This window comes from Dunckerocampus dactyliophorus, chromosome 16 (genome assembly GCF_027744805.1).
Source record: "Dunckerocampus dactyliophorus isolate RoL2022-P2 chromosome 16, RoL_Ddac_1.1, whole genome shotgun sequence".
In the NCBI taxonomy this organism is placed as follows: Eukaryota; Metazoa; Chordata; class Actinopteri; order Syngnathiformes; family Syngnathidae; genus Dunckerocampus; species Dunckerocampus dactyliophorus.
In genome coordinates, this window is record NC_072834.1 from 24,649,664 (window position 1) to 24,666,228 (window position 16,565).

General features: G+C 41.4%; 1 protein-coding gene across 12 annotated transcripts in view; it reads left to right on the forward strand.

The window, feature by feature from the left end:
* Positions 1-256: 256 nt before the first annotated feature.
* The window catches only part of msi2b (musashi RNA-binding protein 2b), a 410,423-nt gene continuing 394,114 nt past the window's right edge, over positions 257-16,565 (forward strand). For 11 of the 12 annotated variants that reach the window (XM_054754385.1, XM_054754384.1, XM_054754391.1 and 8 more), the window contains exons 1-4: positions 257-450; positions 748-788; positions 1,102-1,183; positions 1,701-1,785. In XM_054754385.1, the coding sequence (XP_054610360.1) occupies positions 389-450; positions 748-788; positions 1,102-1,183; positions 1,701-1,785 (270 nt within the window). In that variant the 5' untranslated portion in view covers positions 257-388. The remainder of the gene's footprint in view (positions 451-747; positions 789-1,101; positions 1,184-1,700; positions 1,786-16,565) is intronic. The other variant, XM_054754388.1, reaches the window with a different exon arrangement.

The following is a 16,565-nucleotide window of genomic DNA, read 5'->3' on the forward strand; positions in this document are numbered from 1 at the left end:
AAATGAGAGCGTAAAAAACAATAAAGAAAGTAATTAACCTTGATATCGGATCGATAGTATCGGCCAGTGGCTTGGAGGAGCAGGAGGACACGTTCACCCCTCAGGGTTTAATGAAATGACAAATAGGAGGCTTGCTTTGCAGATTGTCTGAATTGACGTCAATTGGATTGGTTAGGTGACAGCTGTAGGCCCCGCCCCCTGTGGGCCAAGGTAGCGTTGTGCGTGGAGAGAGGGAGGGGAGGAGGGAGCAGGGGGCTGAGCTGATCCCACGTGTGACGCTGTCGTTCCCGGCTCAGTAATATTCTCATAGCGGGGCTTTGCGTATCTCCTGCCTGGCTCTGTGTCTCGCACTCTCTCGGTAGTCCCAGCCGATAGTTTTGGAATAGCTATGGAAGGAGACGGGAGTCAAGCCACATCCGGAAGCCTAAATGACTCACACCATGACCCGGGGTAAGAAGATTTGCTGTTTTTCCCTAAACGTAAGCTTCGTGTTGTAGTGCAACATCTTGGAGAGGACTTGGACTGGCGAGCTGGATGGATTCGTCCTACACAGTACGCACTTAGTGCCTTTCAAGGGGGCAGTTTAGAGAGCTTTTAGCGAGAGTGTCCTTCCCCCTTTTTTATACACCAAGCGAGACTGTTATTACAGCCTCGCTTTATCCTTTAAGGTCGCTCTTAGAAGTAGTTAGTCGTCAAAATGGCCGAACTGACATCTGGACTGACTTGTGTTGTGTTTCCCCCTTACAGTAAAATGTTTATCGGTGGCCTCAGCTGGCAAACCTCACCAGGTGAGACCGTCGTAGCGCCAATTGTCCTCTATTTCTTCTTCTTTCTCTGCTCTTGGCACCGCGGTTGTGTGCGAATGTGTGTGTGTGTTCGCTATGGGATGTCTCGGTGTGTGCGCGCGTGTGCGTGTGTGCGTGTGAGCGACGTTATTCCCGATCTTCGTCCATCTCAAGTCCTCTATTCGACCCCTATGCGCATCGCGGCGGCGCTGTGGTGGAGGGGGAGTGTTGTCTTTTTTTGAAACGCGGTGACAACATCGCGCACGTATGTGTTGTCTGTATTATGACCCCGTGTGTGTGTTTCCTGTGTCCACAGACAGCCTTAGAGACTATTTTAGCAAATTTGGAGAGATAAGAGAATGTATGGTGATGAGAGACCCCACGACGAAACGCTCAAGGTAAATAAAGGACTCGTCTACTTTGCCTCTCCAGTGCATGCAAGCGATATCGCTTTACTTTGTTTCCTTGCTTAATCCACTGTGTGTGTGTGTGCGTGTGCGTGCGTGTGTGTGTGAGTGAGAGAGAAAGAGAGAGAGTGCGTGTGGTTTCGCAGCGAGCCAGATAAGCTTAAATGCTCACTGCTGTAAAGCTGCGACCGAATGCAATTTGACATTGACTTTGTGACTGCAGCACAGTGTGGCGAATAGCCTGCTCACTTTCAGTTTCTTCCACAGGACGTCCGCAATCTGGATGTCTAAATGCATGTGCTGTGCCGACACAAGAGACAATATTGTCATGAAATAGTCATAATAAGCACACTAAGGTCAACCCACGGGAACAGCAGGACAAGCGTGCATGTTGTTGTTTTGGCACGGGTGGGCTTTGGAGTCGGTCACAAGTTGTGTGTTTTGGTTTTGCAGGCATGCATTGTATTATTTTAACCTTGTTGTTGTTGTCTGTGTGTTTGTTTTGCAGAGGATTTGGGTTTGTTACATTTACAGACGCTGCCAGCGTAGATAAAGTCTTAGCTCAACAACACCACGAATTAGACTCCAAGACGGTGAGTTAATTTCTTTTACACTTTTCTCATTTTTCAAAGTTGGAGATCCCCTTTGAGTGTGTGTGTGTGTGTGTCTGTGTGTGTGTGTGTGTTTTATTTTGTATTTTTTTTAGCGCTGCCCAAGGCCTTATGGGAAAGCCCCGTGGGGTGTTTGCGCTCAAGGTCATGAATAAGGGCTAAATGCATGATGGTCCTTCAGCACTAATCCTGGTAATAAAACACAACTCCAGAATGAATATTAGATGAATGGGACAGACATGCCCCCCTCTTGGCTCTGGTCACACACACACACACCACGTACATTGAGGAGCGTGCGTGCCCCCCTCACTTCTATTTGACCCGTGTGTGTTCACACAGGAGGTTTCACGAGGTCGCTTGATGTCTGAAACGTCGCAAGACACAAAGTCTGTTGTTTTTACCAGCACCATTTATAATTAAACACACACTTGAACATATGAGGTCATTTTCCTGGCATTAATTCAGATAAATAAACACGCTCATTCATGAGGAAGCGCCGCACTATTGTGGATTCTTCCTGCCGTTTGAAAATTTGTCAGCAGATGAATAATTAAACAGGCGAGTGTTTTTTTTTTTTTTTGCACGATGTCTGCATAGTGACGGATTAGATGGGTGCATTTCTACGCGGCTGGGATTTCTGCTCGGCATGTGGTAATATCTGTAAATTCCCACATAACCCTGGAAATTGAATAGCGCATGCTGAGAAAGCATACTGTTTACTTTGGCTAAAAAAAGCATAGCGTATTAAAATAGGATGGAAAATGGTGGCAGTGTTCGTATAGATTTTAAAAGATAAATAGGTTGAAGTCTGTGTTTGACTGGCAGGTGTTTTTAAGAGAAATATAATGATTTTCACCAAACATTTACAACCACACCCTTCCTGTTTTTGTCTTTTTGGTCTCAGATTAGCCGTTTGCCCACACTAGTTGCCTTTATGTAGCGACATGGCCTTCAGCTCCACCTATGACGTTGATAAGATCACACGTTGGTCCACATGTCTCCAATTAGTGAGACGAGAGACGGGGAAGTTGTGGTGAGCTGAATGAGCAGTAAGTTACAACTGATGCTATCACCAAACTGTAAAACAGTCTGGATTTAGAGGCTGCCTGAAGAAACAAGGTACTCTAACTCTCCTGTGAAATATTGAACAATATCACAGCCCCCGGACCTGACGCTGTTAGAACTTTGCCAAGACAGAGTTGTTTCTGTGCTGAAAGCAGTCGTGGAATTCCAGGAAACAGTTAAATTCCATGTGCACTTTTGAATTATTCTGGTAAGCTCTTCATAGGATTTAACCTGAGGACCTTGTGCTCGTTCTTTTTACCTCCTGCTGACTTACTGTAATAGCTGCCCCTGCAGTAAACATGCACTTCACATGGACAGAAGGACCACAGCTACCATCCTACAAAGCAGCGCTCATGTAGCCCTTTGGTGCTTTCACTTGCTTTGGCTTTGTCATAATGGTAGCGTTCCTACCAAGTCTTCATTTACTTAGCTGACTGATGTCATACGACATCCACAAAGTGACGCGTACGCGATCGACCCAAACTACCTTCGTGGTCGACCGGTAGCTGGTGATCGATGTAATGGGCACCCCTGGTCTCGCCTGTATTGCTTTAAAAAGGGCCATCGCCATCTACTGGTCGGGCGTACGTATTACAGCATTTTCAGCTCCTGTTCAAAAATGTCATTATTAGGAATATCAGAATATAACACAAAATTACTTGATTAAATAGGTTCAGTTATTTTGCCGAATTATTGGCAAGCCACACATCTCTGTTATGACGGCAAACTGATTCTGACCTGAACACATCAACAGCAGTGCAATTCCAACAACATGTAATACGTACTCGTGCTCCACCGCACTACCTCGAGGTGCATTCACAGACACTCCCAACATCTTTCTTATGCTTTAAATCAAATGGAGGGCAAAGAGAAGCAGTAAGTGGATGTCCTTATCACCCACTAATGCAGAACTCCTAATGCAGAGGTACAAAGTGCTGCATTAAATCTCCAAAAATACACTCAAAACGTAAATTCAACTTAAATGACGTGGTGTCTTTGAACGCAACCCCTCATTGCTCATAGTAACAGGATGAAAGTGTGAAATGTTGTGCTGCTATTAAAGAGACAGAATAGATTGTCAGACGTGTGCTACCTTTTAGCTTGTTTTAAATTTTCACATCATTTGGAGATGTTAATGCTTACAAATAAAGTATATATAATCCTGTCCTGTCATTTATCTTTCTGTTAATACAATGCAGGAAAAACAGGCATATTTCAGACATAATTGCAAATGGTGATTAATCGTGATTAATTCATTTGAAAACTGATTAACTGGATTTACAAATTGTAACAATTTGACAGCCTGCCTAACTCTATTAAGTCTACTGTACAAAGGACGTTTTGACTCTTTGCTGGTTGCAAGTAGTACATTTTCAAAGAAATATAGAAATAACAGACTTAAAAAAATCGAGTTAAACGTATTGGCAGTGAGTGGTGGCATTTCAATGTATTCGCTGCACTCAAGGCTCTTTTCTTTAATCCTTTGCATTTTTGAAGCTAACACAAATAAATAAAAACAATTGCGTGATTTTTCCCTGCACGAGGTGACATGCCAGAGACGAGGAAGAGACGCTCAGCTGGACTCGAAAGGAGAACACATTGTGATTACACGGTCAGCGTCTTAAACTGCTATTCCACTGGGCTGCTTGAAATTAATTGTTTTTAATGAGCATTATCACAGTCAAATTGCTGACTTTTATAGAGTCTGGAGTTAAAAAAAGACCACATTTACTTGCTGTCCTGTGAAATATGGCCTCCGGGATATGTACATTGCTCAGCATCCATAAGAAAAAAATAATGTGATTCTTTTCTCAGTCAATATGAGCACATGCTTGACTGAAATGAGTGTAGGTAAGAGCCGCACGATGGCCTAGCGATGGTTTCAGTCGCCGTTTGGGCTTCTCAGTGTGGAGTTTGCATGTTCTCCCCGTGCACGGCTACTCCAGCCTCCTTCGCCTTTCCAAAAAATATAGAATAGGTGCAGGTTTGTATACGTGCCCTGTGATTGGCTGACGACCAGTCAAGGGCGTACCCCACCTCTCGCCCGGTGTCTGCTGGGATAGACTCCGGCATACCGTGACCCCAACGAGGACAAGCAGTACTGAAAATGGATGAGTCTTATAAAAATGTTATTTTATGTACTAGAGCTGCAAGACTTCATCTATTTTGGTATTCAATTAATCATTGTTTATTTACAAATGTAAATATCCTCTGATTTCTCCGAATATTTTTGAATGCCCGTAGTCATGCATGAAAGCAGAGCTAATATGTTGGTGTTTTAGGTCAAACAAGATATTCCCACACATCAGCTTTGACTTTGGAAAACACTGAAGGACATTTTTGCCTCTTTTCTTGACTGTATGTTGCGTACCAAAGCACTAACTGCTTCACATTGGTTAGGTGGGCGTAGGGTCTACCCATTACTCCATTCATCCAAACAACAAGCTTCAGATGATTAGATGCAGCCCGATTATGTCCCGTGAAGGTGCAGTCACCTGCCATAACTACGATAAATATTTACTATACTCATTACTTGGCCGTTATTTTAAATAATTTTATCTTTATCGGTGCTATGACGCGCTCTTTGACTCCAAATGAGACTACAGTATACAGTATACAACCCATGAAGGTTCCAATGAAGAACATGAAGGTTCCAATGGAGTACATCTCATGAATCATTCTTTCACAGTTCCACATGTCCAAAAGGAGTAGGAAGAAGCAAAGCTTATTTAATCCTACCCCCCATCTATTCTACATCTAGTACAGTACATGTTGTTCACTTCCTGCATTCCATGTCATGCTTTCAGTGATAGTCAGGATAACACATAATAGATAACGGTAAGATAGCCCTCCCAAAGAAAAAAAAAAAATATATATATATATATATATATACACATTAATAATAATAATAATAATAGATAAATAAATAAATAAATGCTTAAAATAAATATGAATAAAGAACAAAACTTTTTTTTTTTTTTTACAAAAAAACCCCCAAAATAATAACAAACCTGACAGAACATCATTGTGATGATCAAGACTCTTCTGCCTTGTATTTAGCAAACATCAACTGCTTGTATTGCTTTTTGAATGTGCTCATCTCTGTACATTGTTTGAGTTCTTTACTCAATCCGTTCCATCATTTAATTCCACACACAGAAATGCTGTTTTAAGTTTAATTTTCCTCTAAGATCATATTTCTCCTCTCTGATTGAGAAATACTGTATTAGGTTTTTGGGTAACGAGTTGTTATTAAGTTTATACATTATTCTAGCGGTTTGAAAGTGTACTAAATCTGCTAATTTTAATATCTGTGATTTTAAAAATAGAGGGTTTGTATGTTGTCTATACTTGGCATTATGAATTATCCTCACCATCTTTTTTGCAGTACAGTGAGTGAGTAAAGATTGCTTTTGTAATTATTTCCCATATCTCCACACAATACATTAAATATGCTAATACTAAGGAACAGTACAGAGTGTGGAGTGATTTATGATCAAGAACATATTTTGCTTTATTCAATATAGAGATATTTCTCACCACCTTTTGTTGTATATTTTTAATATGAGATTTCCAACTCATTTTTTCGTCTATTATGACGCCCAGGGATTTATATTCTTCCACTTTTTCAATATCCACTCCATTTATTTGTATTTAGTCGTACGTATCCTTTCTGCTATTACCGAATAATATTATTTTACTTTTACTTAAATTCAGGGATATTTGCTTATCAACCCATTCAATTCCAGCCATTTTTCCTAAATTCAACCCCCTCAGTAGCGGCCATTTTAGATGATTCTGACTGATTTTTCAGGGCACACAGAATATTGTGTTGTATGGTTATATAAACATGGAACCTACTGTACCACAAGAAACATCACACTCCCATCTTTCATCAGAAAAAAAGGTGTGTTTCTACCGTATTTCTGTTCTTTTAGTAATCAGCAGTAGAACATAGGTAAGGTTCAGGAAAGTATCAGAATTCCAACTAACAAAAAAAGGGAGAAAAGCAGCTTTTTGTGAAAAGATACATTTCAAGCATAACTTTCAGTTTGACACAAATATTTTTTGCTTTTGTGACCGCTGAAATATCTAAACAACTACACTAACTACACAACACAACAACGGTTGTTTTACATCCAAATAACATCTTTTATAACACCATCAACTATTTACAATTTTTACATTTGGAGCTAAATTGTGTGCACACAAGTGCACACGTGTGCACACAAGTGCATGCGTTAAAGTTTCCTTACAATGCGTAACCTTCTGCACGCTACACTCCTGCATGCTCTTCCACGTCCTCCTTGCTGTTGAGTGCGTAAATACATGCAAAAGATCCATGCCGAGCTCTTATCAGATGCACTTCTCCCACCTTGTAGCCGTGTTTATGGCTTAAAACTGCATGAAACGTGACCTCTTTTATTGTGCACTTGCGTCATCACCTCTTTTTGCCTCTTGTGCAAAAAAACCTAAAAGATGTGTAAATACGTCTTTGGGAGTGAGCGTGTGGGTTTAAGAAAACATACAAATACGTCTATGGTATTGAATGAGTTAAGAGAGGCCCTTTTCCATTATTTTCCATTTGTTTATCCTGCGGTTAGAATATGATTTGGAATATGATTTATTTGTTTGTTTGTGAGAAATATTTTACGTAATGTTTTAGATTGAATGCTGATATAACGCGATGACGGATGAAACGATACATTCTATGGTGCCTTTTATGCCGGTATTGCAAAAACAAAAGAACTGTGTAAACGAGCACAATCTCTATCTTCTAATTCAGATGAATGTCTGACCCTGTGATTGACACACCGGCGTTGCGACAGGATCCTGATGACTTACAATTTGTTTAGAAATAGATTTTCCCAGCTGCTCAAGTGTTGTGGAAACGTGCTGCAGAATGGAAGAAACCCGAGGCGGTTTTTCTGCGTGCACTTCCTCGTCATTCGTCACTGGCCACTATGTTGCTGTTGCGTTAGCACAACAGTCACACCAGCATCAGCATGCGTTAGCATCCCTCACATCTCCAGCAAAAAGAACCAGGCTTGCAAGCGTTCTTGATTTGTCCGTTTGATTCGATAGAAGCGTAGGACTTTTGCGCAGCCGTCCGATGAATCCCTCCTCGCCGATGTCTCTGTCGCGGGTCACCTTGAATGGGCGAGCTGTGAGAGGCCGCAGGGGCTGTGACTGTGAACAAGCTGACTCATATTGTGAGCCTTCGCAAAGGGAAAGTGGAAATCATCCCTAATTTACATTTGTTTTAAGATATAATTGGATCTGTGCATTAATTCAGTGAGCACCAATCATTTCTGACTTTCTTTGCATCCGCACTGCAAACAGGATTTCACTCTGGATCATCAGGTTTGTGGTTAGGAGCTATGGAATCAATCATAACGGGAAATACTGCATAAATATAGTCTCAGCTTCACAATCCTCGTGTTATTCTTTTGATATTGTGTTTTTTTGGTGCTGCTTTTTTCCCAACCGGTTATGAAAACACTTGGATAGAGATATGAAGGAGACATATGGGGAAGCACAGCCTCGGGCTTCACAACACACATGCTGGTAATTCGGAACATATTTCTCATTTTCCCCATTGCTTTGTTGGAAATATGTTTGCCCCTGATGATGTTTGCAACACTTGAAGATGTAGCACTTTGAATGTTTTACTAGGCAGGCTGCTCGATTGATTGTACATTTAATTGTGACACAACCCTCACTGAAATGATATTTCACTGTAAAACATACAATAATGTACAGCTGCAGCACAGCCAAAGGACTCCATCTTATCTTATGCTAGATTGCACATTTATCTTTGGGAGGATGAAGGGTGGATTCTAGGCTGCTGATTGACCTATGATTTGTTCAGATTAAAAACAAAAAACAGACAAAAACATTAAATACATCATGTATATACAGTGTTCCATTGTCTATCGCAGGGGATAGGTTCCTAAAACAGCCCGCAATAAGTGAAATCCACGAAGTAGCCAACTTGATTTGTTAACAATGATTCTATATGTTTTAAGGCTGTAAAAGCCCCCACCATACACTTCATACACTTTTCTCAGACAGGCATGGACACTTTCTCACATTTCTCTCGTTGAAACGCGATCAAAGTTCAAAGTTTCCTTTGAAGAAATGATTAAGTGACATGCGTATTTCACTCCTCTGGCCGTGACCTCTTCATCCTGGCACTGTTGCACTGTAGTGTTTTTGTATCCTTGTTAAAACATATTGCTCCTGTCGTCGTATTTTCCTCCTCCTCTTCGTCCTCCATGAACCGAAGGTTCATTTATTCCGTAATGTCGCCCTACAGCCACAACCTCTACCTTCCTTCAGCTGTACTGAAGTCCACATTTTTTTGATGGCTGCCATCTTTCTCTTCCTTTTGGGTGCAGAACGTTTCGTTGGCATTGTGGGTTTTGTCTGGGAGAAAACTTTCAAACATACAGTATTTAGAATCACACTGTTAGCTTCTTCCGTTTCTTCTATTGTTTATTGGCGGTTAGCAAGCAGCTCACAGCGAGACCGCACAAAGGAGATTGATTGACAATGGTCTACAGCCAATCAGAACGCAGAAGACAATGGGTGGTGCAGACAGAAGAGAGAGATCAGAGAGAGACACCGACACCTGCTGCTAAAGCACAGAACTGCAACACTCAACTTCCCACAATGCAGTTCTTCTTAAAGGGCCAGGCTTGGCCTGTAACAGTGTTCTTATGCTGGAGCGAGGGAACACTGTAAGCATAATTTAACATACAATCATCCCTCGCCACTTTTTGGACTTTTTGACTTTTTGACACTTTTTGATTTTGTGGATTCAGTCTATCACAGCTTTTCAAAAATACATTACTAAATCATGCTCTTTTGTGGTTGACTACAGCCTATTATTAGTCCAAAAATATGTATATTTAAGCACATGGAACATATAAAAATGGCAAAATTAAGTCAAATACAAATGCATTCAAAGATTTTGTGATCATATGTTCATATTTTTGCACCCTCGATATTCTTGTAAATAATGCTGTCATTCTAGGCTTCTGTTTTGATTTGTGTCTTATACTTTTTATTTACTTTGGTATTTCTGGCATTGCGTGAACTATACCTGGCAGTAAATAATATATTGTCATTCTGATGTAGTATTGTGCACTGGCCGCTAGGTGGCAGTAATGTTACTTTCATGCGACAATAGCCACTGCAGCAAGTACTGAACAGAAACGGGAAGTGAAAAAAGAACAACAAGGAACCTTTGTCTTATTTATGTCTAAGTTTGGTAATTGAAGTGTAAAAGTGACTATAGGGGTGTTGTTTCATGTCTAGAAGGCTCTAATGTTAAAAATCATATTTAGAAGGTTGTAAACAGGTTTTTTAATGCTAACTATGAAAATATTCAATTTCTAAATAAGGACCCGGAAGGAAGGACCAAAAGGACAAGATGGCGGTACAAGCGCCCAAAATGAGTTTTCTCCGTAGGGTGGCTGGGCTCTCCCTTAGAGATAAGGTGAGAAGGCGATGTCATGCGGGAGAAACTTGGAGTAGAACTGCTGCTCCTCCGTATTGAGAGGAGCCAGATGAGGTGGCCTCGCTGACTCCTCCCTCGGGAGGTGTTCAGGTACGTCTGACCGGTAGGAGGGAATGCCTCGAGATCTGCTGGGAGGAGACGGAAGTTCCTGCTTAGGCTGCTGCCCCCGTGACCCCACCTCAGATACGCAGAAGAAGATGGATGGATGGATGGATGGAATCCTGTTTTTTGCTCTGACCTATGGTGCCGTTGCCGGTGGGTTATGCTAACATCTTGAGAAACATCAGGTCTGATGAGGTTTTATCTTGCAATGTCCTTGATGTGGTGACCCGAGGTGACCTTGAAAGTTGTAGCTGGGAATTGTTGTTCAAGTAGAAAGTAGAGAAAAGGGAGCGGATGAGCCGCTGCCCTAAAAAAAATAATCTAAAGCTTATTCATCACATAGGATTTGCAAGGAAAGTCAAATCAATGATGTGAACTCTGATGTGGCCTTGTGTTAGCAGGAGCGCTGTCTTGTGGTTAATTATGGCTGAAAGTGTGATTAGTTCATGCTGGCTGTGTGTCTCCTCCGTACTTTTAGTGGATGGCTGCAGCTAATGACTATTTCTGCTGTTGATTCATGTCCACGTCATTTTGTCTTTGTTAAGTTGTCACCAAAACACAGAAATGTGTGGTTCTTAAGCCCGACATAATGGCCTCAAATCAGTTTTATTCAAAAGACAATGCTTTAAATTAAATGTGAGACTGAGACAAAAACCGAAGCGTCATCACACCCACTAATATTATATTTAGTTTGTTTTAAAGACAATACCCAAATGGATTTATGCATAGAAATTGTCAACTCTGTTCATTGTAAGACATGACTTGTCAGGCTAGATGTGTAATATTTAGCAGAAGAGCAAATATCCGTCATTCTGATGCAGATTTTTAGGAAAGGTCAGTGTGTTTGTTGTCTTTGACTTTGGTGAAATTGCCCTGATTGATTTAGGAGCATAACAAACAGCCTCTTTCAGCTGTTATTTGGCCACAAAGATCAGCAAAGATTGACAGTCTAGATAGGAATCATTTATGCTTGAATTCCATGTCTATTCTGCATGGTATCGCACACACACACCTGTGGACCTTCTCAGAGGCCTAAATTGGGAGAAGCTGCACACTTTGATAAGCGCTTCCCTGTAAGCTTAAACAGCAAGGTGTTGTGCGAGGGCAGATATGTGTTCATCTGGTGAAATACTGCCTCTTTTTGTGGACCGTTTTTTTCCATTTGGGCTGTTTCCCAACGCTGATCTCACACAGCGCCACACAGCCTTTAGAGACCTTTCTTGTCCTAAAACGCTGTGGAAGATAAAGGATGGGGTAGCTGGCGGTGGAGGGAGGGTGTCATGACCTCTTGGTCTCTTCTCATTTTTTTATTACTTTGACACTGCAGGTTGGGAGGATGTCTCCAGGGGCCCCTCTTTTCTTCCGATCATTTCCATGAAGCACAACTATGAATTAAGCGCGTCATGCAGCTTTCTGAACCAATAGACTGGGCTCAGACTGGGAGTCTCAGACTACTCACGGTCCGATACAACACGTGATATGGACGTACTGTGCTTGCAAACACTGAAAACTGCTTCCTTGCTTCAAGGAAATGTGAACCTTTTGGGGGAATTATGCTCCTCATCCACAAACCTTATGTGAGACGTAGGGGTGTCACAAGACCTCTTCAGATTAACAAGATTGACAAGATTTCTCATTCAGAAAAAGGCCTGCGATGATAATAAATTGATTTTATCACGCAATAGATGAAAATAAGGTGGATAATCAATATATTGCCATGCACATGCGTGTCTCTTTTCCTCTAAACACACAGGAAGAGCTTTTTGGAGGTGTTTTAATAGGCGGAATAGGTGTCCCGTTACGTGCATTCATTAGCTGCCTCTTTTTACCTGCTTTTATATCTTTAGAAGGCACAGAAAAGAGAAAAAAGAGACGTGTTCATGTCTCACAAGAGGATTGTGGGTGATGGACAACATTCAACCAGAGCGAAGGTCTCAGAGGGGTGAGATGTCTCCTAGGGTGCAATCAAAGGTATACTGTAGATGTGTGTCCAACTTAAAGAACACGACAGGTTTGGTGGATTGATTTGCAAGCCGTGGTGACAAGCTGTGGTAGACAGTGCTCTATTTGGCATGCCGCCAGCCCAACCACGCCAAAACAACATCAGCAAACTCAACTTTCCTCTGTGCACGCACACACACACACACACACACACACACACACACACACACACACACAGTCAGGACATGTCACGTTTACTAAACATGTAACTTCCAGGTTGCTGATTCTCTGCAAGCGACAGTAATTATCCAGCAGTGTAGTGGTCTTATTGTTGACATGGAGAGGCTGCTCGGGCTTTTATTTTGTATTACTGTTTCATGTCATTGTTTTGTTGTATTATTTACCAGTTGTGGATTTGTGTCTTTCCACTGAAATGAAATGTAAAGTTGCAGTAAAGTATGAAAGAATTCTTTGAGAACATCTTGCAGGAAGGCCATGTTGTTGCATGCCAATGAAGTCAATCAAGTTTTTAAAGTTTTTTTTACCCCCACGTTCCGAAATGAACATTGCAACCCAGTGACCTTCACACTTCCATGGCATGAAAACAATAAACAAAAGGTAAATGCTAGGTGTTAAGCTTCTTAATAGCATTTCAGCAGCTAATCCTGCAAGCAATAAAAGCTAATGTTCACATTCACAGCACATTCTTCCTTCTATGCTGCTTACTTTACTGCACCAAACCTTCTGTTCAAGTCTAACTCACTTTTCTAGTCTACTAATTGAATATGTTCATCAGGAATCATCGTTTTTTGGTGTCCACATTAGCCAGGGGTCGTTCACCAACGATCCGCCTTAAACGATCGGCTCTTTGAAGTGAAGCGTATTTTGCTGTTAAAGCTGCACATGATGGGTGACAACACACTACCACAGTAATGACATAATAATGATATTCCTAATAATGACATGACCAGGCCAGGGTGTACCAGGATCCAGCATGCAGAAAATGGATGGTTGGATATTACAGTAGATGACATCAGGTACAGGATGGTGACTATACAAGCCGGAAAGCTGAGCAAAAGGAGCAGCAGGAAACAAAAGCTGAGGCACTTTGTGCTTCTCAGTGCCAGTCTTTGCTAGAGATGAGGAATGATGCTTACCTTTTATTTATACTTTTGCACATTTTCATTTCTATTTATTTGTTGATGTTGTGTTGCTTTACTGTAAATAGGATTCAATGCTATAATATAACATATAATCATATGATAATACTATATTATGCAGTATAAATACTGCACACAATCAGAGATTGGACCCTTTTTTGTTTTTGTATTTTATGATTAATCTGTTCCATGTTGAGCATATGAATAATAAATATTTGATATTAAATAATCCCTTGTTTATGGCGGGTAATTGGTTCCAGACCTGACCGTGATAGGTGAATTACTTATTTAGAAATGGCATATTTTGGTAGTTATGCCATATTAAAACTGTTTAAGACCTTCACTATTTAACACTATTAGCGCTCTCTAGACATTAAATAACACCCCTATAGTCACCTGTACACTCCTATTAGCCAATATAGTAAGAGAAAATAAGCCATTTAAGACATAAATATGACACATGCTTGTGCGTGTTGCTATAAATGTCTTCCCTAGGGGAGTTGAGTGGGGGGGAGTGGACGGGATGTGATGTCGTGGATTCAGAGTTGAGTTTCAACTTGGCATGGGTTACCTGTTATGTGTTTTTATTTGGGATTATTGTATTAATGAAGTACATTTACATAATTGAGATCATTGAAAGCGGCAATAAAAGCTTGTCTTTCCAGTGATCAAGTCTGGTGCTTGTGTGTCTAACCAAACATTACTGCAACATTACTGCCACCTAGTGACCAGCATACAATACTACATATCAATTTGATGACTTTGAATGTGTCTTGTAAATGCCTTATATTTGTATTCACTTCATATACTGTAATATACTTTGGAGTGAGTCCCACAAAGTTGGAACTGTGAAGTGGCGAGGGATGACTGTAATTATTTCTTTACATTCAAAATTCAATAATATTAATAATAAGTAATCAGAGGAACCATTTGGGGGCCGAAAGAGTCTGTTCTTTTCAGGAAGCTGAGCCAAAAGAAAAATTCCAATCACTAGCCCACCTTTTCTGTAAAAATGTGACATCTGTGCAGTTTTTTTTGTTTACTAACGTGTACATTTAGGAGAAAAGGTTCCAGGTGAAACGGAGAGGACGTAATTGGTGGCTGACGGGTTAGCCAGTGCAAAGGGGTGGCGTATTTCATATTTCAGCTGAGTGGCCTCAATGGGGCAGACAGTTTGGAAGCAGCAAATCAAATACATGCCATGTGATTGGATGGCGACCAGTCCAGGGTGTACCCTGCCTGTCGCCCGAAGTCAGCTGGGATAGGCTCCAGCCTGCCCCCGCAACTGTAATGAGGATGAAGCGGTATAGAAAATGGATGGATGGATGGATGGAAATCACATACAGTATGCACAAGTATGTAAAAACACCTCAACTGCCCTTGATTTCAATGTTGTCAAAGGATTCATTCATCATAAGTTATGACCTGAAAAGGTGCAGCTGCAGGAGTTCTCCAAAGGTTGTCCTTGCCTAATTTGTCTGCATGGTTTAAACCCTGGTTAGCTAGCTGGTGCAAGATGTGTATGAAGCAGGCGCACCTCCCTACCTGACTACTCCGTCTGAAGGGTTAAATCTCCCCCGTTGAAGGAGACACCTCTAAGTCACCAGGCATTCACAGCCGGTTAGTGCAGAGGTGGCCCCGCTGCATCCGGACCAGAGAAACTGCTTTATGTTATACGTGACACACTTTGTTGCTATTGACAAGGACCTGTTACATATGTTGTATTCTAACTGTGTTTTTTCCTCTGAATTCTCGTCTGTTAATTAGATTCAAAAAGACTTTGAGCACCACTATGACTCTGTCAAAAAAGAAAAGAGGTTGTCAACATGGCAAGACAGTAAACAGTGTGTGCTGCCTGACCTCCCAGTCAGATCCAGGAATTTAGAAAGTACTGGAATTTGGTATTCCAGGCATGAGGTGTTGTCTTTGCTCAAACAAGGTGTGCAAAGTAATTGAGTTTCAATTGGTTAAGCCTGAGGCTAAGTGCTAAAACAAATCTTTAAATGAAATTCATTACAGGCAGGGTTGCCATACTCGGCTCTTATTGAATTCATTTCTCATTTTGACCTGATTTACACAGATAACAGTAATAACTGACGGCATCATGGCTTCCCTTCAAACACATTAAAAGCTAGTCTGTCTCGTTGGCTTAATTGAGCTGTGCAGATGCTTCTCTCCTTCACTTCATTTCTGCTCTTTTCCCCAGAAGGGTATGCATTTCTTAAATGGGATCCATCTGCGCCAAAGGAATAACTTTTATGAACGCTCACGAGCGATGTCTGAACGCAGTACAGACATCAACATTGCAATGAAAATAAAAAGAAAAGATCACATATACAGCACTGTCTATACAGTATGTGTGTGTATAAATAGCTCTGCAGTATATGTAGGGGTGCAGCGGTACAGGTAACGATGCTGATGATCAGCCCGCACCTCGGTGTTTGGCCTTCAGTTTTGGTACTTCTTTATGCATAAAGAGAACCAACTTTTTTCTCTCTTTATTTCGTATTCTTATTATTATTCCATCCATCCATCCATCCATCCATTTTCTTCCCCATATCCGGGTCCGGGTCGTGGGGGCCGCAGTCTCAGTAGGGAAGCCCAGACTTCCCGGTCCCCGGACACCAAGGTGTTCCCAGGCCAGCTGTGAGGCATAATCCCTCCAGCATGTCCTTGGTCTCCACGGGGCCTTCTCCCAGCCAGGTGTGCACGGAACACCTCACCAGGGAGGCACTAGATGCCCGAGCCACCTCAAATGGCTCCTCTCCATGTCAAGTAGCAGCAGCTCTACTCGGAGCCCACATGACCGAGCTCCTCACCCTAATTACAGTATTAATAATGAACCCTAACTAACCCATTATTATTATTATTGTTATTATTATTATTATTATTAAATGATTGGTGATGAAGCATGGCAATGAAATTGCAAGTTTTCCAATAACAAAAATACAAATATTGAAAAAGCATAT